Source organism: Mesoplodon densirostris, chromosome 6 (assembly GCF_025265405.1).
Source record: "Mesoplodon densirostris isolate mMesDen1 chromosome 6, mMesDen1 primary haplotype, whole genome shotgun sequence".
NCBI lineage: Eukaryota > Metazoa > Chordata > Mammalia > Artiodactyla > Ziphiidae > Mesoplodon > Mesoplodon densirostris.
Window position 1 is genome coordinate 80,202,631 of NC_082666.1, and position 25,372 is coordinate 80,228,002.

The following is a 25,372-nucleotide window of genomic DNA, read 5'->3' on the forward strand; positions in this document are numbered from 1 at the left end:
CAGACATAAAGTGGCCATACGTAACAGGGAATCTTGCCTGTGTACAGCTTAGTGACCATAATTATGGTCTAGTGACCAGTTAGGGGAAGGGTTTAACATCCTGTGGGTTTAGTTACACAACATCTAAATTAAAACATGACCCAGTTTTGCAAACTGAGGTTTGAAGTTAAATTTCTTTATGGCTAATATTTTGGTTTGAATGGTCACTGTTATTCTTTCTCCAACCACTTTGAGATTTATTGCATGTGCACTGGCAGTTTGAAAATGATAATTATGTGGATTTTCAAGCAGACTTTGACCTTTGCATCTTCTCAGACTTTTAAGGATTGCTTTAGTTTTTCTTTGTCTCTTTAGAAAGGTGGCACATCTACTGAGTCAGGGTCACGAGCTCTGGAATTCAGTCCAGGAACCATCTCTCCTAGTTGCTGCTGTCCTCAGAAGTAGCATTTGAACCACCAGGCCCTGACTTACAACCTGCACCCCCTCTTCCAGCTATACCCCTCTTTCTTTGATCTTGGAAGTCGCTACTCATTCAGGGCAACAAATGTTCCCAGGAAGAAGAGGAAAGGCAACACTTTATAATTTCTACTTCCTAGCATAGAAGGATGGGTTGGTTAAAAAAAAAATTAAAGACCTATAGTTGATAACACCATATTGTATAACTGAAATTTGCTAAGAGAGTAGAACTTGTATGTTCTCACAAATAAAAAAGGTAAATATGTGAGGTGATAGACGTGCTGGTCGACTCAGCGGGGGGAAATCCTCTCGCAATGTATACATATATCAAATCATCATGTTGTACACTTTAAATATCTTACAATTTTGTCATTTGTATCTTAAGCTGAAAAGATATTTAAAATTGCAAAAATTTTTGAACTAGTTGCAAGATTTAATTTCTTCATTTATTTTTCCTTACAAATGATCCCCTGCTCTCCCTTCTAATTCTTGCTGCTTTGTACCCTCCTGATATTAACCTCTGCTCAATGGTTCAAACTCCTTCATGATCCTTTTTTACTCCAGGACTCGGATGGTCTGATTTGACTAAGTGTTTGTGTCAGCATTAGAGCTGAGATGGGAATCATAATTTTCAGTGATATCACCATCATTTTTGTTAGTGCCCTTCTCTTGTTGGACCCACGTGGGTCTCCTTGTTCTGACTGTCTCCTCTCTCTACAGGCTCAGCAGTGGCCTTCTCAATGTGCCAGAGGTCCTGAAACATGGAGTGAAGATAGGGCTGGGTACAGGTTAGTAGTTTCCCATGAGGAACCATGGCAAAGTGGTTAAGTGCATAACTTTCAAATGTGACTAATTTTCAATTAATAGTTCTGTGTTTTAAAAGACTTAGTTTTATTTTCTGGTAGTCATATCCAGAGCTAATAAAATAATGAGGTTGGAAGCAGTAAGAAAGTGTATGCGAAGGGAAAAGTTTTGATGACATTAACCTCTTGAAAGCCATTAACCATGTTTACTATTCAGACATGGGGCTAAAAAGGATAAGTCCTTCTCAAGTGTTTTAGAGATTCTTTTTGAAAAGTCCTTGTTTTTTTTGTTGTTGTTGTTTTGTCCTTCCTGCTAAATTTCAATGGTTTGGATTTGTATGTTTTTGGTTTTCAATAGTTGTGTCATCACAAATACTGTCTCAAAAGAAAATTATTCAACTTTGCCAGTAGTGAGCACAAATTCAGTCTATGCCATAACGGAGAACTCTAAGATATAGATATGTTAAAAAGCACGCTTTGCTTTTAAGCAGTTTTTAACAAAATGAGATTCTAATTCCCAAAGGCAGTCTGATGTTTGCTAGGCTGAAGGACAGTCTAGGTGGCTGATGAATTAGTGATGTCTCCTTTTTTTTCACAGTACATTTGAATTGTTTTTCTTGAGTGTGTATAGTGCTGCTCACTTTAGAAGTGTCAGTCAGGCCCAAATGTTTAGGCATCCGCTGTGAACCTTTCTTTTTAATCACTGTGTGTGAATGAACTAAAAAAAAAATTTTTTTAAAAGGCTGTGGGGCACAAGGTCTTATTTTTCATTCTTGATGCATTTGTCTTCCTGATATGTAAGAGCACCAGAATGTCTGCATATTGACAATAATGGTTTTTATCATTTTCTGCAATAACTCAAGTCTCAGTTAATTTTTATACCAAGCAATATTGGTAAGACATACAATAATACAAAGTGATTTATCTATAATTTTAAAGAGGTGTGCTAGATTAGAAGTTTTTCTCAATTTTACATGAATCAGAGCAATTAAAATTCTTAAAATTTTGAATTTAAGCCTTGAATCATTGAGATTGTGTAGTACCTGGATATAGTCTCAGGTATTAAGGCAGGAAACCAGTTATTTCTAACTTCACAGAAAAGCTTTAATCAATAAGAAAAAAGTGGCCAAAAGTTTTTGTCAATTAATGGAAAATTTGGTAGAAATGCAAAAATCAGATGTACTGCTTTCAAATTTTCTAGGATTTTGGTCTCCATGATTTAAGTTCATCACATGATTTCCAGTTCTTGATTTTGGGTTGTATAGTGTTGGTCTAAAATGATTAGGTAAAGGTATGTCACTTATTAGCTGTAAGACCTTGAGCAAATTACCTTAATTTTCTAAGGCTTTGTTTCCTAATTTCTATAACAAGAACAACAATAATTATAATAATGTCTATGTTACAACCTTGTTTTGAGGCTTAAATGAAAAAAAAATGTGTGTGAGGTGGTTAGCACATACCTGGCATGTTGCAGTGGTTAACAAAGATTGGCTTAAAGGGAAAAAGTAATGTTGGTTTCTTGATTAAAGGTTTGATTAAATATGATATATTATCATATTAACTTGGAGAATGTTGTTGCATTTTACATAGTCTCTGTTGTAACAGCCATCCTATGCACCAGTATTACCTAAACATGACCTTTATGTATAAACTTGTCCTTCTGCTTTGGACTTCAGTAGATTATTTAACTTATACTGTGGACAGAGAGCAGGTCCAAGAATGGATCATTCACCATGTCTATAAGAAATAGAGGCAGATCTGGACTTTCTCAAATATTAAATAGCAGAAACCCTCATGAAGCTTCACAAAAATATTGCAAAACAAGAGAAAGAAGTATCAAAAAGAATAAGAAGATGAACATACCTCTGAAAAGCATCTACTTCAGGATCCAGAATGAGTTCAGAAAATTGCTATCATCCGTAGAGTGCAAGAAGACATGGCAGTATGAAAAGACCGTGAGTTTTGATGGAAAATTTGAAAATGAAAGAAGAAAACTGAAAAAGAAAAGAAAAAAAGAATAAGAAGCATGTAGATAGACCCTCATACACTACTGCAGGGAGATTAAATGGTACAACCGATGAAGAGGACTGTTTGGCAGTTTCTTATAAAGTTAAATATATATCAGTAATTCCATGTTGGGTATTTATCCTAGAGAAATGGACACACATATTTGCACAAATAGTTGTACAAGAATATTTATAATATCTTTATTCATAATAGCCCCAAACTGGAAATAGTCCAAACACCTTCCAATAGGAGGACAGATAGACAAATGTGGCATATTTATACAATTAAATATTATTCAGCATTCTAAAAACAGAATGCAGAATATGGATAAATCTCAAAAATATTTTGTTAAAAATGCTGGAGATGGTGTGAAGAAAAGGGAATGCTCCTACCCTATTGGTGGGAATGTAAATTAGTGCAGCCACTATGGAAAACTGGAGCTTCCTTAACTGAAAACAGAGTTGCCATATAATCCAGCAATCCTACTCCTAGGCATATATTTGGACAAAACTCTAATTCAAAAAGATACATGCACCCCTGTGTTCACAGCAGCATTATTTACAATAGCCAAGACATGGAAGCAACCTAAATGTCCATCAACAGAGGAATGGAAAAAGAAGATGTGGTATAGAAGATTTAGATGCCTAGAGGAGACAAGATGGCAGAATGGAAAGACTAGAGCTCACCTCCTCTCACGAAAACACCACAATCACAACTGATTGCTGAACAACCATTGACAAAAAAGACTTGAACCTACCAAAAAAGATATTCTGCATCCAAAGACAAAGAAGGAGCCACAACGAGATGGCAGGACGGGTGCTTTCACCATATAATAAAATCTCATACTTGCCAGGTAGGTGACCCGCAAACTGGAAAATAATTATATCGCAGAGGTTCTCCCACAGGAGTGAGAGTTCTGAGCCCCATGTCATGCTCCCCAGCCTGGGGGTCTGGCATCAGGAGGAGGAGCCCCCAGAGCATTTGGCTTTGAAGGCCAGTGGGGCTTGAATGCAGGAGCTCCACAGGACGGGGAAATTTGAGGAAGCACACAAGATTTCACAGGAACTGGAACCCAGAGCAAAGCAGTGACTCCATAAGAGGCTGGGCCAGACCTATCTTCAAGTCTTGGAGGGTCTTCTGGGGAGGTAGGGGTTGGCTGTGGCTCACTCTGGGGGCAAGGACATTGGTGGCGGATGCCCCAGAGAATACTCATAGGCATTAACTCTCCTGGAGATAGCTATTTTGGCACTGAGAACTGGCCTCACCCAACAGGTTGCAGGCTTCAGTGCTGGAATGCCTCAGGCCAAACAACAGACAGGGTGGGAACACAGCCCCACCCATCAGCAGACAGGCTGCCTAAAGTCATCCTGAGCCAAAAGCTGCCTATAAACACACCCCTTGACATAGCCCTGCCCACCAGAGGGACAAGACCCAGCTCCACCCACCAGTGGGCAGGCATCAGTTCCTCCCACCAGGAAGCCAGCAGAAGCCCCCAGACCAATCTCACCCACCACAGGGCACACACCAGAAGCAAGAAGAATTACAGTCCTGCAGCCTGATGAATGGAGACGGCAAACACAGAAAGTTAGACAAAATGAGACAGCAGAAAAATAGGAAGGAACAAGATAAAAACCCAAAAGAACAAATAAGTGAAGTTGAGATAGACAATCTACATGAAAAAGAATTCATAGTAATGATAGTAAATATGATTCAAGATCTTGGAAAAAGAATGGAGGCACAGACTGAGAGGATACAAGAAATGTTTAATAAAGAGCTAGAATCTTTAGAACAAACAGATGAACAATAAAATCACTGAAATGAAAAACATACTAGAAGGAATCAATAGCAGAATAAATTAGGCAGAAAAACGAATAAGTGAGCTGGAAGACAGATTGGTGGAAACCACTGCTGCAGAACAAAGAAAGAAGAATGAAAAGAAATGAGGACAGTCTAAGAGACCTCTGGGACAACATTAAACACACCAACATTTGCATTATAGGGGTCCCAGAAGGAGAAGAGAGAGAGAAAGGGCCTGAGAAAATACGTGAAGAGATAGTAGTCGAAAATGTCCCTAACATGGGAAGGAAACACTCACTCAAGTACAGGAAGCACAGAGTCCCATACAGGATAAACCCAAGGAGGAACACATCAAGACACATATTAATCAAACTGACAAAAATTAAAGACAAGGAGAAAACATTAAAAGCAACAAGAGAAAAGCAATAAGTAACCTTATGGGAGTTCCCTTGTATGCTGTCAGCTGATTTTTCAGCAGAAACTATGCAGGACAGAAGGCAGTGACATGATATATTTAAAGTGATGAAAGGGAAAAACCTATAACCAAGAATACTCTACCTAGCATGGCTCTCATTCAAATTTGACAGAGAAATCAAAAGCTTTACAGACAAGCAAAAGCTAACAGAATTCAGGACCACCAAACCAGCTTTACAGTAAATGCTAAAGGAACTTTTCTAGGCAGAAAAGAAAAGGCCACAACTAGAAACAAGAAAATTATGAAATGGGAAAGCTCACCAGTAAAGGCAAACATATAGTAAACATAGGAAATCATCCACACACAAATATATCAAAACCAGCAAACATGAGGAGAGTACAAGTGCAGGATATTGGAAATGCATTTGAAATTGAGACCAACAGCTTAAAACAAACTTGCATATGTATATAGACTAATCTATCAAAACCTCATGGTAACTGCAAACCAAAAATCTACAATAGATACACACACAAAAGAAAAGAGAATTCAAACACAACATTAAAGTTAGACATCAAATCACAAAACAAAAGAGGAAGGGAAGAAAAAAGATCTGCAAAAACAAACCCAAAACAATTAACAAAATGGCAATAAGAACATACATATCGATAATTACCTTAAGTGTAAATGGATTAAATGCTCCAACCAAAAGACATAGAATGGCAGAATAGATACAAAAATAAGACCCATATATATGCTATCTACAAGCAACCCACTTCAGATCTAGGGACACATACAGACTGAAAATGAGGGGATGGAAAAAGGTATCCCCTGCAAATGGAAATCAAAAGAAAGCTGGAATAGGAATACTCATATCAGACAAAATGAACTTTAAAATAAACACTGTTACAAGAGACAAAGAAGGACACTGAATAATGATAAAGGGATCAATCCAAGAAGATGTAACAATTGTAAACATATAGGCACCCAACATAGGAGCACCTCAATAATATTAAGATAAATGCTAACAGCCATAAAAGGAGAAATTGACAGTAACAGGGTAATAATGGGGGCCTTTAACACCCAACTTTCATCAATGGACAGACCATCCAGAAATAAAATCAATAAGGAAATACAGACCTTAAATGACACATGAGAGCAGATGGACTTAATTGATATTTATGAAGCATTCCATCCAAAGGCAGCAGAAAAAACACATTCTTCTGAAGTGCACATGCAACATTCTCTAGGATAGAACACCTGCTGGGCCACAATGCAAACCTCAGTAAACTTAAGAAAACTGAAATCAAGCATTTTCTCCAACCACAACACTATGAGATTAGAAATCAACTACAAGAAAAAAATGGAAAAAAACAACAACACGTGGAGGCTAAACTATATGTTACTAAACAACTGATGGATCACTGAAGAAATCAAAGAGGAAATAAAAGAATACCTAGAGACAAATGAAAATGAAAACACAACAATCCAAAACCTATGGGACACAGCAAAAGCAGTTCTAAGAGGAAAGTTTATAGCTCTACAATCTTATCTCAGGAAACAAGAAAAATCTCAATCTAAACTTATACCCAAAGAACCGAGAGAAAGAAGAACAAAGAAAATCCAAAGTTAGTAGAAGGAAAGAAGTCATAAATATCAGAGCAGAAATAAATGAAAGAGAAATGAAAAAAAGAAAAGATCAATGAACATAAAAGCTGGTTCTTTGGGGAAAATAAACAAAAGTGATAAACCTTTAGCCAGACTCATCAAGAAAAAAAGGGAGAGGGCTCAAATCAATAAAATTAGAAATGAAAAAGGTGAAGTTACAGTTGACACTACAGAAATACAAAGGATCATAAGAGACTACTACAAGCAACTATATGCCAATGAAATGGAAAACCAGAAGAAATGGACTAATTCTTAGAAAGGTACAATCTTCCAAGACTGAACCAGAAACAAATAGAAAATATGAAGAGACCAATCACAAGTACTGAAATTGAAACTGTGATGAAAAAGCTTCCAACAAACAAAAGTCCAGGACTAGATAGCTTCCAGGCGAATTCTATCAAACATTTAGAGAAGAGTTAATAACTATCCTTTTGCAGAGGAAGGAACACTCCCAAATTCATTCTAGGAAGCCACCAACACCCTGATACGAAAACCAGCCGATACCATGAGAAAAGTGAATTACAGGCCAATATCACTGATGAACATAGACTCAAAAATCCTCAACCAAATACTAGCAAACCAAATCCAACAATACATTAAAAGGATGACACACCATGATCAACTAGGATTTATCCCAGGGATGCAAGGACTTTTCAGTATCTGCAAATCAATCACTGTGATACACTACATTAACACTGAAGAATAAAAACCATATGATCATCTCAATAGATGCAGAAAAAGCTTTTGACCAAATTCAACAACCATCTATGATAAAAACTCTCCAGAAAGTGGGCATAGAGGGAACCTACCTCAACATAATAAAGGCCATATATGACAAACCCACAGCTAACATCATACTCAGTGGGGAAAAGCTGAAACCATTTCCTCTATGATCAGGAACAAGATAAGGATGTCTGCAATCACCTTTTTTTTTTTTTTGCAGTACACGGGCTTCTCACTGTTGTGGCCTCTCCCATCACGGAGCACAGGCTCCAGATGCGCAGGCCCAGTGGCCATGGCTCACGTGCCTAGCCACTTCGCAGCATGTGGGATCTTCCCGGACTGGGGCGCGAACCCGTGTCCCCTGCGTTGGCAGACGGACTCTCAACCACTGCGCCACGAGGGAAGCCCCAAGCAATCACCACTTTTATTCAACATAGTTTTAGAAGTCCTAGCCACGGCAATCAGAGAAGAAGAAAAGGAATCCAAATTGGAAAAGAAATAAAACTGTCATTGTTTTCATATGACATGATACTATACATAGAAAATCCTAAAGATGCTACAGAAAAGTACTAGAGCTCATCAATGAATTCAGTAAGGCTGCAGGATACAAAATTAATACACAGAAATCTATTGCATTTCTATACACTAACAACGAAAGGTCAGAAAGAGAAATTATGGAAACAATCCCATTTACCATCGCATAAAAAAGAATAAAATACCTAGGAATAAATGTACCTAAGGAGGTTAAAGACCTGTATTGTGAAAGCTATAAGATGCTGATGAAAGAAATAAAAGATAACACAAACAGATAGAAAGATATTCCATGTTCTTGTATTGGAAGTATCAATATTGTCAAAATGACTGTACTACCCAAGGCAATCTACAGATTCAATGCAATCCCTGTTATTACCAATGACATTTTTCACAGAAATAGAACAAAAAAATTTTTAATTTATGTGGAAACACAAAAGACAACAGAGCCAAAGCAAACCTGAGAAAGAAAAATGGAGCTGAAGGAATCAGGCTCCCTGACTTCAGACTATACTACAAAGCTACAGTAATCAAAACAGTATGGTACTGGAACAAAAACAGAAATATAGATCAATGGAACAGGATAGAAAGCCCAGAAATAAACCCATGCACCTATGGTCAATCAGTCTATTATAAAGGAGGCAAGAATATAGAATAGAGAAAAGACAGTCTCCTCAGTAAGTGTCGCTGGGAAAACTGGACAGCTACACATAAAAGAATCAAATTAGAACATTCTCTAACTCCATTCACAAAAATAAACTCAAAATGGATTAAAGACCGCAATGTAAGACCAGATACTATAAAATTCTTAGAGGAAAAACACAGGCAGAACACTCTTTGACATAAATTGTAGCAAGATCTTTTTGGATCCACCTCCTAGAGTAACGAAAATAAAACAAAAATAAACAAATGGGACCTAATGAAACTTAAAAGCTTCTGCACAGCAAACCATAAACAAATGAAAAGACAACCCATAGAATGGGAGAAAAATATTTGCAAATCAATCTCCAAAATAAACAAACAGCTCATGCAGCTCAATATCAAAAAAACCCACAACCCAATCAAAAAATGGGCAGAAGATCTAAATAGACATTTCTCCAAAGAAGACATACAGAGGGAATTCCCTGGCAGTCCAGTGGTTAGGACTGAGCGCTTTCACTGCCATGGCCCAGGTTCAATCCCTAGGTCAGGGAACCTGCAAGCTGCGTGGTACAGCTAAAAAAAAAAAACGAAAAGATAAAGACCAAAAAAGCACATGAAAAGATGCTCAACATCACTAGTTATTAGGGAAATTCAAATCAAAACTACAGTGAGGGGCTTCCCTGATGGCGCGGTGGTTGAACGTCCACCTGCTGATGCAGGGGACATGGGTTCGTGCCCCGGTCCGGAAGGATCCCACATGCCGCAGAGCGGCTTGGCCCGTGAGTCATGGCCGCTGGGCCTGCACGTCCGGAGCCTGTGTTCCGCAACGGGAGAGGCCCCGACAGTGAGAGGCCCGCATACTGCAAAAAAAACCCAAAAAAAACCCCAAAAAAACTACAGTGAGGTATCACTTTACATCAGTCAGAATGGCCATCATCAAAAAGCCTACAAACAATAAATGCTGGAGGGGGTGTGGAGAAAAGGGAACCCTCTTATACTGTTGGTGGGAATGTAAACTGGTACAGCCATTGTGGAGAAGAGTATGGAGGATCCTTAGAAAACTAAAAATAGAACTACCATATGATCCAGGGATCCTACTCCTGGGCATGTATCCACAGAATAACATACTTTGAAAAGATACATGCACCCCAATATTCATTGTAGCACTATATACAATAGCAAAGACTTAGAAGCAACCTAAATGTCCACTGACAGAGGAATGGATAAAGAAGATGTGGTACATATATATATACAAGGGAACATTATTCAGCCATTAAAATGAGTGAAATACTGCCATTGGCAGCAACATGGATGGACCTAAAGATTATCACACTAAATGAAGTAAATCAGACAGAGAAAAACAAATATCATATGATATCACTTATATGTGGAATCTAAAAAATGATACAAATGAACTTATTTACAAAACAGAAATAGACCCACAGACATAGAAACCAAACTTATGGTTACCAGGGCCTCCCTGGTGGCGCAAGTGGTTGAGAGTCCGCCTGCTGATGCAGGGGATACGGGTTCGTGCCCCGGTCTGGGAGGATCCCATATGCCGCGGAGCGGCTGGGCCCGTGAGCCATGGCCGCTGAGCCTGCGCGTCCGGAGCCTGTGCTCCGCAACGGGGGAGGCCACAACAGTGAGAGGCCCGCATACCGCAAAAAAAAATAAATAAATAAATAAACAAACTTATGGTTACCAAAGGGGATAGGGGGAGGAAGAAATTAGGAATTTGGGATTAACAGGTACACATTACTATATATAAAATAAACAAACAAGGATCTACTGTATAGCACAGGGAACTATATTCAACATCTTGTAATAATATATTCAATATCTTCTAATACCCTCCAATGGAAAAGAATCTGAAAAAGAATTATATATATATATATATATATATATATGTAACTTTTTTTTTTTTTTTTTTTTTTGCGGTACGCGGGCCTCTCACTGTCGCGGCCTCTCCCGTTGTGGAGCACAGGCTCCGACGCGCAGGCTCAGCGGCCATGGCTCACGGGCCCAGCCGCTCCGCAGCACGTGGGATCATCCCGGACCGGGGCACGAACCCGTGTCCCCTGCATCGGCAGGCGGACCCCCAACCACTGCGCCACCAGGGAAGCCCCGTAACTTTTTAATAGAGTTTTATATATGTAACTGAATCACTTTGCTTTATACCTGAAACATGTAAATCAACTATACTTCAATTTAAAAAAAATCCTTAAGCATTCCCTCCCATTACCAACAGTGTCAAGTCTAAATTCCTTAGAGAAGTACAGATATCAGGCACCACCTGGTCCTCCTGTCCTTCCCACTCATCTCTTCCTGTATCTACAGAACAGAAACAAACTCATAGACATAGAGAACAGACTTATGGTTGCCAAGGGGGAGGAAGTTTGGGGGAGGGATGGATTGGGAGTTTGGGGTTAGCAGATGCAAACTATTATATATAGGATGAATAAACAACAAGGTCCTACTGTATAGCACAGGAGACTATGTTCAATATCCTGTGATAAACCATAACGTAAAAGAATATGAAAAAGAATATATATATATAATATAGTTTATATATATATATAACTAAATTACTTTGCTCTACAGCAGAAACTAACACAACAATATAAATCAACTATACTTCAATAAAATAAATTTTAAAAAGGGGTCCAATCAAGACAGCAGAGCAGAAGGACGTGGAGCTCACCTCCCACAAATACAGCAAACACTTCTTACAGAATACCTACTGAACGCTGGCAGAAGACCTCAGATAACAGAAAACTATCTGAGAAATTTCTCCACCTTAACTGGGTAGGATGAAAGAAGAAGGAAAAAAAGGAAGCAGGCTGGGACCTGTGTCCCTGGGAGGGAGCTGAAAAAGAGGAAAGGTTCCTGCAACCCAGGAAGCCCTCTCTCTGGTGGGGGACAGAAAGCAAGCTTCAGAGGCTTGGAGGAAAGCACAACATTTGGTTTGTGGCTGGCAGAACAGAGAAAGAGCTTCCCAGAAGGTCTGTGCCACTGCCCTGCACTCCCCAGCCTGAGACGTGTCTGCTGTTGCAGGTGGGGGCTGGGGGCTGAAACTTGAGCTTTAGAGGACAGACTTAGGGAGAGACCTGGGGTTGGCTGTGGGGACACAGCCTGAATGGGCTGGAGTGTGGTACGGCCACAACCTGGGATGTACATAGAAGAAGCCCAGGCCCACCACAGAAGTGGAGCACCATTAAGGGGCACGTGAAGGGAGTGGCAGGGCCCATCATAGCAGCCTTTTTCTCCGTGCTCGCTCAGGCGGCACAGCACCGCCTCTGTGAGCTCTGGGAGCACGAAAGCCAGTGGGTTGCCCACACACAGGTGGGGCTGAAATCAGAGCTGAGCCCCAGGGGTTGCACAACTTAGGAAGCAGGGCTGAAATCTCTCCCTGTGGCTGCACAATACACGGATTTACACCACTGCCACTGGCTTTGTAAACTCAGTGCCTGTGAGTCATCAGAGTGGATGGTGGGTTCTCCCGTGGCTGGGACAGGTCTGGCCTTAGCAGCTGTGGGCTTTTTGGGTATGTTCATGTGGAGGCTGGGCCAGGCCAGGGTCTGGGCTGTCTCCATAGCTTCCATGGTGAGCCCAGGTGTGAGACTGCTGCAGTCCTGGGATCTGACTTCAGTGGATCTGTGCCTACAGATCTCTGCTGGTGGCTTTGTGATAACAATGCCTGAGGGACACCGGCAATTGCTGGCATTCCCACGGTGGAGGCAGAGCCAAGGGCAGTGCTAACCTCAGTGTACTTTGTGAGCCTGTACAATGGGTGACAGGTGACACACCAAAGCACACTCCCAGGTGGACAGCTTTGGTGAAGGAATACTCCGTGGCTCCTCTCCCAGTGGGAGTGCTCCAACCCTGCTTACCTCACACCACAGCTCAGAAATGGATAAGGGGCTTCTACTCCAACCACTAGGGAGCAGACCCTGCCCCCACAAGGCTGTGACAACCACAGAGCAAAGAGGAGGCCCCACTCAACATCCAGTACCAGCTCTGATCACCACAACACCAGTCAAACCCCCCATCAAGAGGATAATGGCCAGCAGACACTGAGGAAAGAGGCAGCAGGCATCCATATTAAAAATAGCACTTGTACCAAATATATTAAACCTACACAGGCTAATTAGGGATGCTCCCACATAAAAATAGCCCTGCAAGACCACAGTAGATAATTGTTTCTCCTAAACTCATAGAGTAAGATAAACATAAGAAAAATGAAGAAGCAGAGGAACCACTCCCAGTTAAAAGATCAAGAGAATTCCCCTGAAAGAACAATTAACCAGACCTCTCCAGCCTAACAGACACTGAATTCAAAAAGGAGAAAATCAAAATCCTGAAGGAATTTAAAAAGGCTATCAATAGAAAGGCAGATTACTGTAAAAGGGAAGTAGAAACTATAAAGAGGAACCAAGAAAAATAAGAAAACTCATTTGTTGAGATGAAAGCTGAGTCAAAGGCAATGTATAGCAGATTGAATAATGCAGTAGAACGAATAAGTGATCTGGAAGACAGAATAATGCTAATCACTCAAACAGAACAGCAGACAGAAAGCCAAATGAAACAAAAATGAAAGCAATATAAGAGACCTATGGAATTATATGAAGCATGTCAATCTATGCATAATAGGGATTCCAGAAGAAGAAGAAAGATAAAAGGGGATCGAAAGTGTATTTGAATAAATTATGTCTGGAAACTTCCCAAACCTAAAGAAGGAAACAGATATGCAGGTACAAGAAGCACAGGGCGCCCCCAACAAGATGAACTCAAACAGATTACACCAAGACATATTATAATTGAAATGGCAAAAGTTAAAGATAGGGCTTCCCCGGTGGCGCAGTGGTTGAGAGTCCGCCTGCTGATGCAGGGGACACAGGTTCATGCCCTGGTCCGGGAAGATCCCACATGCCACGGAACGGCTGGGCCCGTGAGCCATGGCCACTGAGCCTGTGCATCCAGAGCCTGTGCTCCGCAACGGGAGAGGCCACAACAGTGAGAGGCCCACGTACCACAAAAAAAAAAAAAAAAAAAAAAAAAGGTTAAAGATAAAGAGGGGGATTCTAAAGACAGCAAGAGAAAAACAGAGTTAATTATAAAGAAACCCCCATAAGACTATCAGCTAATTTCTTGACAGAAATGTTGCAGGCCAGAAGGGAGTGGCAAGATATATTCAAAGTCCTAAAAGGGAAAAATCTGCAAACTGGGTTACTCTACCCAGCAAGATTATCATTTAGAATAGAAGGAGAGAAAAAGAATTTCTCAAGACAAGCAAAAGCTAAAAAAAAAACCCCACAGCAATACTAAACCTATCCTAAAAGAAATATTGAAAGGTCTTCTCTAAATAGAAAAGAAGCAAGAATCTATAGGAAAGAGAAAATCACAACTGGAAATAAGTCACTTAAATAAGCCAGTATACAGATTAAAAAAAAATCAAAAAATGTTTGTGAAAGTGATGATAACCACAATGAACAGTAAAAAGATAAACATGGGGCTTCCCTGGTGGCTCAGTGGTTGAGAATCTGCCTGCCAATGCAGGGGACACGGGTTTGAGCCCTGGTCTGGGAAGATCCCACATACTGTGGAGCAACTGGGCCCGTGAGCCACAGTTACTGAGCCTGAGTGTCTGGAGCCTGTGCTACACAACAAGGGAGGCTGTGACAGTGAGAGGCCCGCGCACCGCGATGAAGAGTGGCCCCCGCTCGCCGCAACTAGAGAAAGCCCTCGCACAGAAACGAAGACCCAACACAGCCCAAAATAAATAAATAAATAAATAATTTTTTAAAAAAGATAAACATGAAGATGTAAAAGAGGGCATCAAAATCATAAAATGTGGAGTAGGAGAGTAAGAAAATGTAGATTCTTTTTTTTTTTAGAATGTGTTTGATCCTATATGACTATCAGTCTAAAGCAAGTATATATAGGAAGGGGTTAACATACTTGAACAACGTGGTAACAACGAATAAAAAACATACAATAGATTCACAAAAACCAAAGAAAACAGAACACAAATGTAATATAAAAGGAAATCATCAAACCATAAAAGGAAAAACAAAAAATATAAAAATAAAAGGGACAAAGAAGATATACAAAATCAACTGGAAAACAAGGTTTAAAATAGCAATGAATATCTATCAATAATTATGTTAAATGTCAGTGGATTAAATGCTCCAATCAAAAGACACAGAGTGGCAGATTAGTTAAAAAAAACAAGTGCCTACAATATGCTGCTTACAAGAGACCCACTTTAGGGCAAAGAACACACATAGATAGAAAGTGAGGGGATGGAAAAAGATATTTCATCTTTTGGGGACTGCAATACTAATATCATACAAAATAGACTTTAAAACAAAGGCCATAAAGAAAAAGAAGGACACTATATAATGATAAACGGATCAATACAAGATCAATACACTTATCAACATAATACGCACCCCACATAGGAGCACCCAACTACATAAAACAAATAGTAACAGACATAAAGGGAAAAACTGATGGGAATCCAATAATAGTATGAGACTCTAACACTCTATTCACATCAATGGACAGATCTTCTAGACAGAAAATCAATAAGGCATATTGAGATCCTAAATGATACAACAGAATAGACTTAATTGATATCTTCAGGACATTACATCCAAAAAAAAAAAAACCACAATACATATTCTTTTCAAGTGCACATGGAACATTCTCTAGGATTTACCACATACTAGGACACAAAACAAGCCACAATAAATTTAAGAGTGTAGAAATTTTTTCAAGCATCTTTTCTGACCACAATGACATGAAACTAGGAATCAACCAGAGGAAAGAAATGAGAATAAAACGATTACATGGAGACTAAACAACATGCTACTGAAAAACCAGTGGGTCAACAATGAATACAAAGAGGAAATTTAAAAATACCTTGAGGCAAATGACAATGAAAACATAACCATATAAAATCTACGGGATGCTGCAAAAGCAGTTATTAGAGGGTAGTTCATAGCAATACAGACATTCCTCAGAAAACAAGAAAAATCTCATACAACCTAACCTACCGCCTAAAAGAACTAGAAAAAGAAGAACAAAAGCTAAAGTCAACAGAAAGAAGGAAATAATAAAGATCAGAGAGGAAATAAATAAAATAGAGATTAAAAATTAGAAAAAAAAAGATCAATAAAACCAAGAGCTGGTTCTTCAAAAGGGTAAATAAAATTGACAAACCTTTGGCCAGGCTCACCAAGAAGAAAAGGGAACCCAAATAAACAAAATAAGAAATGAAAAAGGAGAAGTAAAATCCAATACCACAGAAATACAAAAAACCATAAGAGAATACTATGAATAATTATATGCCAACAAATTCAACAACCTGGAAGAATGGACTGGTTTCTAGAAACATAGAGCCCACCAAAACTGAATAAAGAAGGAATAGATAATTTGAACAGACCGATCACTAGAAGTGAAATAGAATCTGTAATTTTAAAAAACTCCCTATAATACAAAAGTCTAGGACCAGATGGCTTCACAGGCGAAATCTACCAAACATACAAAGAACTTATACCAATCTTTCTCAAACTCTTCCAAAAGATTGAAGAGGAGGGAACACTCTCAAAGACATTCTATGAAGCCACCTGATAGCAAAACCAGACAAAGACACCAGCAAAAAGAAAATTACAGGCCAATATCTTTGATGAATATAGACGCAAAAATTCTCAGCAAAATATTAGTAAACCGAATCCAACAACACATAAAAGAGATCGTACATCACAACCAAGTTGTATTTATCCCAGGGTCACAAGGATGGTTCAACATATGCAAATCAATCAAAGTGATACACCACATCTACAAAAGTAAAGACAAAAATCACAAGATGATCTCAGTAGATGCAGAAAAAGCATTTCATAAAATTCAACATCCATTCATGATAAAAACTCTTACCAAAGTGGGTAGAGAGGGAACATATCTCAACATAGTAAAAGCTATTTATGACAAACCCACAGCCAGTATAATACTCGATGGTGAAATGCTGAAAGCTTTCCCACTAAAATCTGGAACAAGACAGGATGCCCACTCTCACCACTTCTATTCAACACAGTATTGGAAGTCCTAGCCACAGCAATCAGACAAGAAAAAGAAGTAAAAGGTATCCAAATTATAAGGAAAGAGGTAAAATTGTCATTACATGCAGATGACAAGATATTATGTATAGAAAACCCTTAAGACTCCACACAAAAACTAATAGAACTGATAAATTCAGCAAGGTAGCAGGATACAAGATCAACTTAAAGAAATCAGTTGCACTTCTTCATACTCAAAATAAGAGAAACGGAATGTAAAAAAACAATCCCTTTTAAAATTCCATCAAAAAAATAAAATACTTAGGAATAAACCTGACCAAGAAGGTGAAAGACTTACATGCTGAGAATGATAAAACATTAGTAAAGGAAATTGAAGATGATTCAAAGAAATGGAAATATATCCCATGCTCTTGAATTGGAAGAATTAATATTGTTAAAATGGCCATACTACCCAAAGCAATCTACAGATTTAATGTGATCCCTATCAAATTACCCATGACATTTTTCACATAACAAATAATCCTAAAATTTATATGGAACCATAAAAGACCCAGAATTGCCAAAGCAATCCTGAGGAAGAACAACAAAAGAGGAGGCATAACCCTCCCAGACTTCAGACAATACTACAAAGTTACAGTAATCAAAACAGCACAGCATTGGCACAAAAACAGACATATGTATCAATGGAACAGAAAAGAGAGCACAGAAATAAACCCACAGACCTGCAGTCAATTAATCTTTGACAGAGGGGGCAAGAATATACAATGGAAAAAATACAGTCTCTTCACCAAGTAGTACTGGGAAAGTTGGACAGCCACATGTAACCCAATGAAGTTAGAACACACCCTTACACCATACACAAAAATAAACTCAAAATGGCTTAAAGACTTAAATATAAGACATGACACCATAAAACTTCTAGGAGAGAACATAGGCAAAACATTCTCTGACATAAGTTGTACCAATGTTTTCTTAGTCAATAGAAATAGAAAGCAAATATTAATAGAAATAAAAACAAGGCCAATAAAAATAAAAGGCAATAGGAATAAAAGCAAAATAAAAATAAAAGCAAAAATAAACAAATGGGACCTAATCAAACTTACAAGCTTTTGTACAGCAATGGAAACCATGAACACAATGAAAAGACAACCTACAGACTGGGAGAAAACATTTGCAAATGATGCTACCAACAAGGGCTTAATTTCCAAAATATATAAACAGCTCATATAACTCAACAACACACACACAAACAACCCAATCAAAAAATGGGCAGAAGACCTTAATAGACATTTCTCCAAAGAAGACATACAGATGACCAACAGGCACATGAAAAGATACTCAACATCACTAATTATTAGAAAATGCAAATCAAAACTACAATGAGGTACCACCTCACACCAGTTAGAATGGGCATCATCAGAAAATATACAAACAACAAATGCTGGAGAGGGTGTGGAGAAAAGGGAACCTTCCTTCACTATTGGTAGGGATGTAAAGTGCAGCCACTATGGAGAACAGTATGGAGGTTTCTCAAAAAACTAAAAATAGAGTTGGCATATGATACAGCAGTCCCACTCCTGGGCATATATCCAGGTAAAACTATAATTCGAAAAGATACATGCACCCCTATGTTCATAGCAGCGCTGTTTGCAATAGCCAAGACATGGAAGCAACCTAAAAGTCCATCGACAGATGAATGGATAAAGAAGATGTGGTACATATATACAATGGAATACAATTCATCCATAAAAAAGACTGAAATAATGCCATTTGGCATTGCCTAGAGATTATCATACCAAGTGAAGTAAGTCAGAAGGAGAAAGACAAATACCATATGATATCACTTATGTGTGGAATCTAAAATATGATACAAATGAACCTATCTACAAAACAGAAACAGACTCACAGACATAGAGAACAGACTTGTGGTTGCTGAGGAGGGTGGGAGGGAGAGGGATGGACTGGGAGTTTGGGGTTAGTAGATGCAAACTATTACATTTAGAATGGATAAACAACAAGGTTGTAGTGTATAGCACAGGGAACTCTATTCAATATCCTGTGATAAACCATAATAGAAAAGAATATGAAAAACAATGTGTATATATATATATATATATATATAAACTGAATTACTTTGCTGTATAGCAGAAATTAACACATTGTGAATCAACTATACTTCAATAAAATAATTTTTTTAATTAATTAATTTAAAATTAATTTTGTTAAGTAAAAAAAGCCAGGCACAAAAGAGCACACAACTGTATGGTTTGTTCCCTATGTATGAAATCCACAGATCAACAGAGCTAACCTACATTGACAGAAATCAGAAAGTGGTTGCCAAGGCTTGGGGGTGGGTGTGGGGAGGGGAATTGACTGGAAAGGGCCATAAGGGACCTTGCTGGAGTGATGGAAATGTTTAATATCTTGTTTTCTTGAAAGGTAGTTAAATGCCTATATACAATTGTTAACATTCATCAAACTGAACACAAGTTCTGTGCATTTTATAATATCTTAATTATCCTTCAGTTAAAAAACAAGAAACAAGCCATATAGAAAGCTATGAGATGTAGAGTTATTGTTCCAGAAAATTAAACCAGTGGTGTGGAGAACAAAGTTGACCAAAGATCAAAGGGGGTGCTTGAGCATGATCCACATGGAGGGCAGAGAGCACAGCACCAGCACATGGGATTTTCCTGACCAAGGTTCCAGAACTAATGGAACAGAAACAATAATAAGAGCTCTGAAGGATAAATCTTTTCTGAGGTTAAGAAAGAACCAAGTATCATATTGCAAGAACTTACCCTGTTCTAGGCTAAACCATAATTGAACTCATTATGGCAAAATATTTGAATTATAAAGAAAAAGAAAAAAAGTTCTAAAACATTGAGGCAGGGGGAAAAGTCAGTTATCAATAAAACAAAAACCAATTTGGTTGCAGTTGTTTTTGTTGGCCCACAAAATATCAAGAACAGGAGTTTGGAGACAACGTGGTTGTTATTCAAGAATATTATACTGGACCACATTCTCCCTCATGTGTGAAGGCAACAAAATTCTCAGATGTACAAAGGTTTGGAAAATATTCTCCCCATGAACCCTTTGAAGAAATTAGTTGAAAATCTTTCTCATTCAATGAGTAATGAGGCAAAATGAAGGATCATGGTATAGAGGAGTAATGGTACAACAGGATGTCAGGGAAGGCTAAAATCATTTAAAACAGGAATAAGAAAAAAATTGTAAAGGAGTTTAAAAAATGATAGTAAAAGTCAATGTATTTCAAGAGAGAATACACACAATGTTAAAAGTAATATCCTTGGGCTTCCCTGGTAGCGCAGTGGTTGAGAGTCCGCCTGCTGATGTAGGGGACATGGGTTCGTTCCCCAGTCTGGGAAGATCCCACATGCCACGGAGCGGCTAGGCCCGTGAGCCATGGCCGCTGAGCCTGCGCTCCGCAACGGGAGAGGCCACAACAGTGAGAGGCCCACGTACCGCAAAAAAAAAAAAAAAAAAAAAAAGTAATATCCTTTTAAAAAAACTATCAGACTGTGAGTCTTAAACTGCTCTAAAAACAAAGTCTTAATAAACAACAACAACAAAACATTTAAATAAATCAAAATGGCAACATAAATCAAGGTGTTTCCCTCTGTTTGGGCAGAGGTTCCTGGGACCTGAATATATGATGCTTTTTAAAAAAATTTTTTTATTGGAGTATAGTTGATTTATAATGTTGTGCTGGTTTCAGGTGTACAGCAAAGTGAATCAGTTTTACATATATCCACTTTTTCAGATTCTTTTCCCATATAGGCTATTAGAGCATTGAGTAGAGTTCCCTTTGCTATACAGTAGGTCCTTATTAGTTATCTATTTTATATATAGTACTGTGTATGTATGATGCTATTTTTGAAACTGCATGTCAGGTCCTTCCGTTTTGGTATTTTCCCTATATCATTTGAACATCTTCAATATTTTATCATAAAATTTTAAAATAATATACGGGCTACAAGAAGAACCTTCCAAGTACTAAAAATTATTCTACTTTCTGATTTTCTTAACAGAAACTGAGAAGTTGTGGTTTATGTGTAAGGTTGAGAGGATGAAGATATATTTGGCAAGTGGGAGCAAAATTATAAGTGTATAAAATTCTTTGTCTCAGAAAAAAAAAAGGACATAACAAATTAACAAAAAAACAGTAACCTGAAAAAAAAAATGCAACAAGTCTACCAAACGTAAGGTAGATAGCTAGTGGGAAGCAGCCGCATAGCACAGGGAGATCAGCTCTGTGCTTTGTGACCGCCTGGAGGGGTGGGATAGGGAGGGTGGGAGGGAGGGAGATGCAAGAGGGAAGAGATATGGGAACATATGTATAACTGATTCACTTTGTTATAAAGCAGAAACTGACACACCATTGTGAAGCAATTATACTCCAATAAAGATGTAAAAAAAAAGGACCTACAAATTCATCAAAACAACATACATGGAGCCAGGATTCCACTTGCTAGGGACAAATTCCTATCCTTCTAACTTACTTCAATTAATCCCAAAGCAACATTCTTTGATGAACTTGTAGACTCCAATCCAATGTTTACCTGCGATTTCACAATCCATTATTCCCTTCCTAATTTAAGTATCTTAGATGCCAGAGTACTCACTATAATCATTCCCTTGGAACTTCCTTGTTTCTCATGCCCCTCTTGTTTTCTTTGTATTTACTTTCGAAAAGTCCAACCCCCTTAGTTGTCTCAACTATTTCCCTTCTCAGTGTTTACAGCTGAGCAGCTGGAAAAAAATTTTCTAGTGGTTTCATTTTAAATGTTGCTCTCAAATCTTAAGTGGCCCTTAGCCCTACCCAAATAGACAATCATGTTCCTCTAATATGTCCCCATATTCCAAGACAGACTTATCTCATTTCTTCCTAAACATTTAATCCCAAATCATACTCTCCTCACTTCCAGCTAATGGCTTTATCTCATAAGTCTTTGAGAAAATAGAAACAATCAGAAGCCCTACCTACATGTTCCCCACCACCGAATTTACATACCTTCCTCCATCTGCTTCCATTTTCTCTTCTTTTCCTTGCTATAGCTGAAAAAATTTCTCTTCAAATCTAAGGCGAAAACTAAAATACTCTGAGGTGTGTTCTGTACTTTCTCCTCTCCCATGATCTCAATAAATTAATTCCACTGGTCACTAACTCTCCTGCATCATTGTTATCTCCTCCCTACCGGATCATTCCTTCAGGATACAAACATTCTCTAGTATCTCCTGATCTTTTAAGCAAAGACATGAAGAAAACCACTCTCTTAATTAGACATCCTCTTCTGGCTCCTGCCCCACCTCTCTATTCCCCTTCACAGCAAAACCTCTTCGATGAGTGGGTACCCACACTGCTACCACTTCCTAGGCACTCTTTCATTCCTCCACCCACTTCAGCCTGGCTTCTTACCACCCTCCATCGTAACGAACCTTGTCCTTTCTCCCCTGAGCTGTTACCACTGTGATCTCTTTTGCTGCCAACTCCAAAGGACACCAGTCTGTCCTTAACACACTGGACTTCTCCTTGTCCCAACAATCTTACCTTGGATTCAGTGAAACCACACTGTTTTAGGTTCTCTTCTTCCTCTCTTGCCTGCCCTTCTTCATCTTCTCTAAAAGCCCCTTCTCTTCCTGGCTATTCAAAAGCTTTCCTCAAGGCTCAGTCCTAGGCTCTCTCCTGTTTTCACTTTCTTCTTAGGAGTTATCATCTGCAACCATGGCTTTACATGATTACATATATGCAGATGACTCAGATTTTTATATCCAGCCCAGACTCCTCTTTGAATTCCAAACCTGTATTTTCAATTGCTTACTTTCTCCTTTATCTTTGACCCCTCCTCATAGAATCCCCAAACTTCATTATACCCTCAAACACATTTAAGCCTGGTTCTCTTAAATATGTCTCTGTCTCAGAGAATTCAATTTCTCAAAGTAAAACCTTGGGCATTGTTTTGGGGACCTTCTCCCTCACCCCTTCCCCATGTTTAAGCCAGTACAATATCCAGCCTCATGACTTCTTAATATCTCCTGAATCCATCCTCTTTTCCCATATTAGCTACCACCACCTGATGCAAGCTGCCATTACTTCCTGAACTCCTGCATTAGCTTCCTAATCAGTCTCATATTCATCCTGGGCCCTTCTAATCCAGTCTCCTGTCTTCAAAAGTATCGCAATGAAAATATGACCATTTCACTCCCTCCTGATTACCACCTTCAGTGGGATTTTGAATATGCAAACCTCTTTACAAGGCCACAAAGTCTTGCATGCTGTGACACCTCTCCATCTCCCAGCCTCACCTCGCACTACTCTTTCCTCCCTACAGTGCTATCTTTTAATCCCCTGCATGAATCACACTCCCTTCTGCGAAAAGACCTTTGTGCCTTCTGTTCCTCAGCCTGGAATACCCTTTACGTCTCTCTAAACATGGCTGAGTTCTCATTTTCGTCCAGGTTTAAATGTCATTGACTTAACAAGGTCTTCTCTGACCATCCTGACTAAATGAGCTTTCTGGAGGACCTTCAAGATGGTGGAGGAGTAAGACGTGGAGATCACCTTCCTCCCCACAAATACATCAAAAATATATCTACATGTGGAACAACTTCTACAGAACACCTTCTGAATGCTGGCAGAAGACCTCAGACCTCCCAAAAGGCAAGAAACTCCCCACGTACCTGGATAGGGCAAAAAAAAAAGAAACACCAGAGACAAAAGAATAGGGATGGGACCTGCACCTCTGGGAGAGAGCTGTGAAGGAGGAAAAGTTTCCACACACTAGGAAGCCCCTTCACTGGAGGAGACGGGGGGTGGGTGGGCAGGGGGAAGCTTCGGAGCCGCGGAGGAGAGCGCAGCAACAGGGGTGCGGAGGGCAAAGCAGAGAGATTCCCACACAGAGGATCAGTGCTGACCAGCACTCACCAGCACGAGGGCTTGTCTGCTCACCCACCGGGGTGGGTGGGGCTTGGGCTTTGGAGGTCAGAGCCCAGGGAGAGGACTGGGGTTGGCTGTGTGAACACAGCCTGAGGTGGGGGCTAGTGCGACACAGCTAGCCAGGAGGGAGTCGGGGAAAATGTCTGGACCTGCCTAAGAGGCAAGAGACTGTTGTTTTGGGGTGTGTGAGGAGAGGGGATTCCTTCCCTGTCTGCCCACAGAAGGCAGAGCACCCCCTAAATGAGCTCCAGAGATGGGTGCAAGCTGCGGCTATCAGCATGGACACCAGCGATGGGCATGAAATGCGAAGGCTGCTGCTGCAGCCACCAGGAATCCTGTGTGCAAGCACAGGTCACTGTCCACACCTCCCCTCCCGGGAGCCTGTGCAGCTTGCCACTGCCAGGTTCCTGTGATCCAGGGACAACTTCCCCGGGAGAACACACGGCGCGCCTCAGGCTGGTGCAACGTCATGCTGGCCTCTGCCGCCACAGGCTTGCCCCACATTCCGTCCCCCTCCCTCCCCTGGCCTGAGTGAGCCAGAGCCCCCCAGTGAGCCGCTCCTTTAACCCCCTCCTGTCTGGGTGAAGAACAGATACCAGAGGGTGACATACATGCAGAGGCGGGGCCAAATCCAAAGCTGAATGCCAGGAGCTGTGCGAACAAACAAGAGAAAGGGAACTCTCTCCCAGCAGCCTCAGGAGCAGCGGATTAAATCTCCACAGTCAACTTGATGTACCCTGCACCTGAACAATGCCAGAATAGACAACAAATCATCCCAACACTGAGGCAGTGGACTTTGGGAGCAACTGTAGACTTGGGGTTTGCTGTATGAGTCAGACTAATTTCTGATTTTTATGTTTATCTTAGTATAATTTTTAGTGCTTGTTATCATTGGTGGACTTGTTTACTGGTTTGGTTGCTCTTTTTTATTACGTTAAAACTTTTTAAATTTTAATATATTTTTATTTTAATAACTTTCTTTTCTTCTCTTCTTCTCTCTTGCACACTCCCTCTCTCTCCCTCTCTCTCTCTCTTTTCTCACTTTTCTTCTGAACCGTGTACCTAGCAGGGTCATGGTGCTCCAGCCAGGTGTCAGGCCTGGGCCTCTGAGGTGGGAGAGCTGAGTTCAGCACACTGGACCACCAGAGGCCTCACAGCTCCACATAATATCAATTGACAAGAGCTCTCCCAGAGCTCCGTCTCAATGTTAAGACCCAGCTCCACTCAACAACCAGCAAGCTCCAGTGCTGGACACTCCATGCAAAACAACTAGTAAGACAGGAACACAACACAA

At 39.8% G+C, this 25,372-nt stretch overlaps 1 protein-coding gene and 1 long non-coding RNA gene across 2 annotated transcripts in view; one reads left to right on the forward strand and one right to left on the reverse strand.

Moving 5' to 3' along the window:
• The window catches only part of GDA (guanine deaminase), a 136,661-nt gene that overhangs the window by 90,006 nt on the left and 21,283 nt on the right, over positions 1-25,372 (forward strand). Inside the window, exon 10 of the mRNA XM_060100991.1 lies at positions 1,177-1,244. Coding sequence (XP_059956974.1) covers positions 1,177-1,244 — 68 coding nt within the window. The remainder of the gene's footprint in view (positions 1-1,176; positions 1,245-25,372) is intronic.
• Positions 1-25,372, reverse strand: part of LOC132491930 (uncharacterized) — a 125,955-nt gene that overhangs the window by 7,798 nt on the left and 92,785 nt on the right. Inside the window, exon 3 of the long non-coding RNA XR_009532770.1 lies at positions 3,123-3,253. This is a non-coding gene — a long non-coding RNA (uncharacterized LOC132491930). The remainder of the gene's footprint in view (positions 1-3,122; positions 3,254-25,372) is intronic.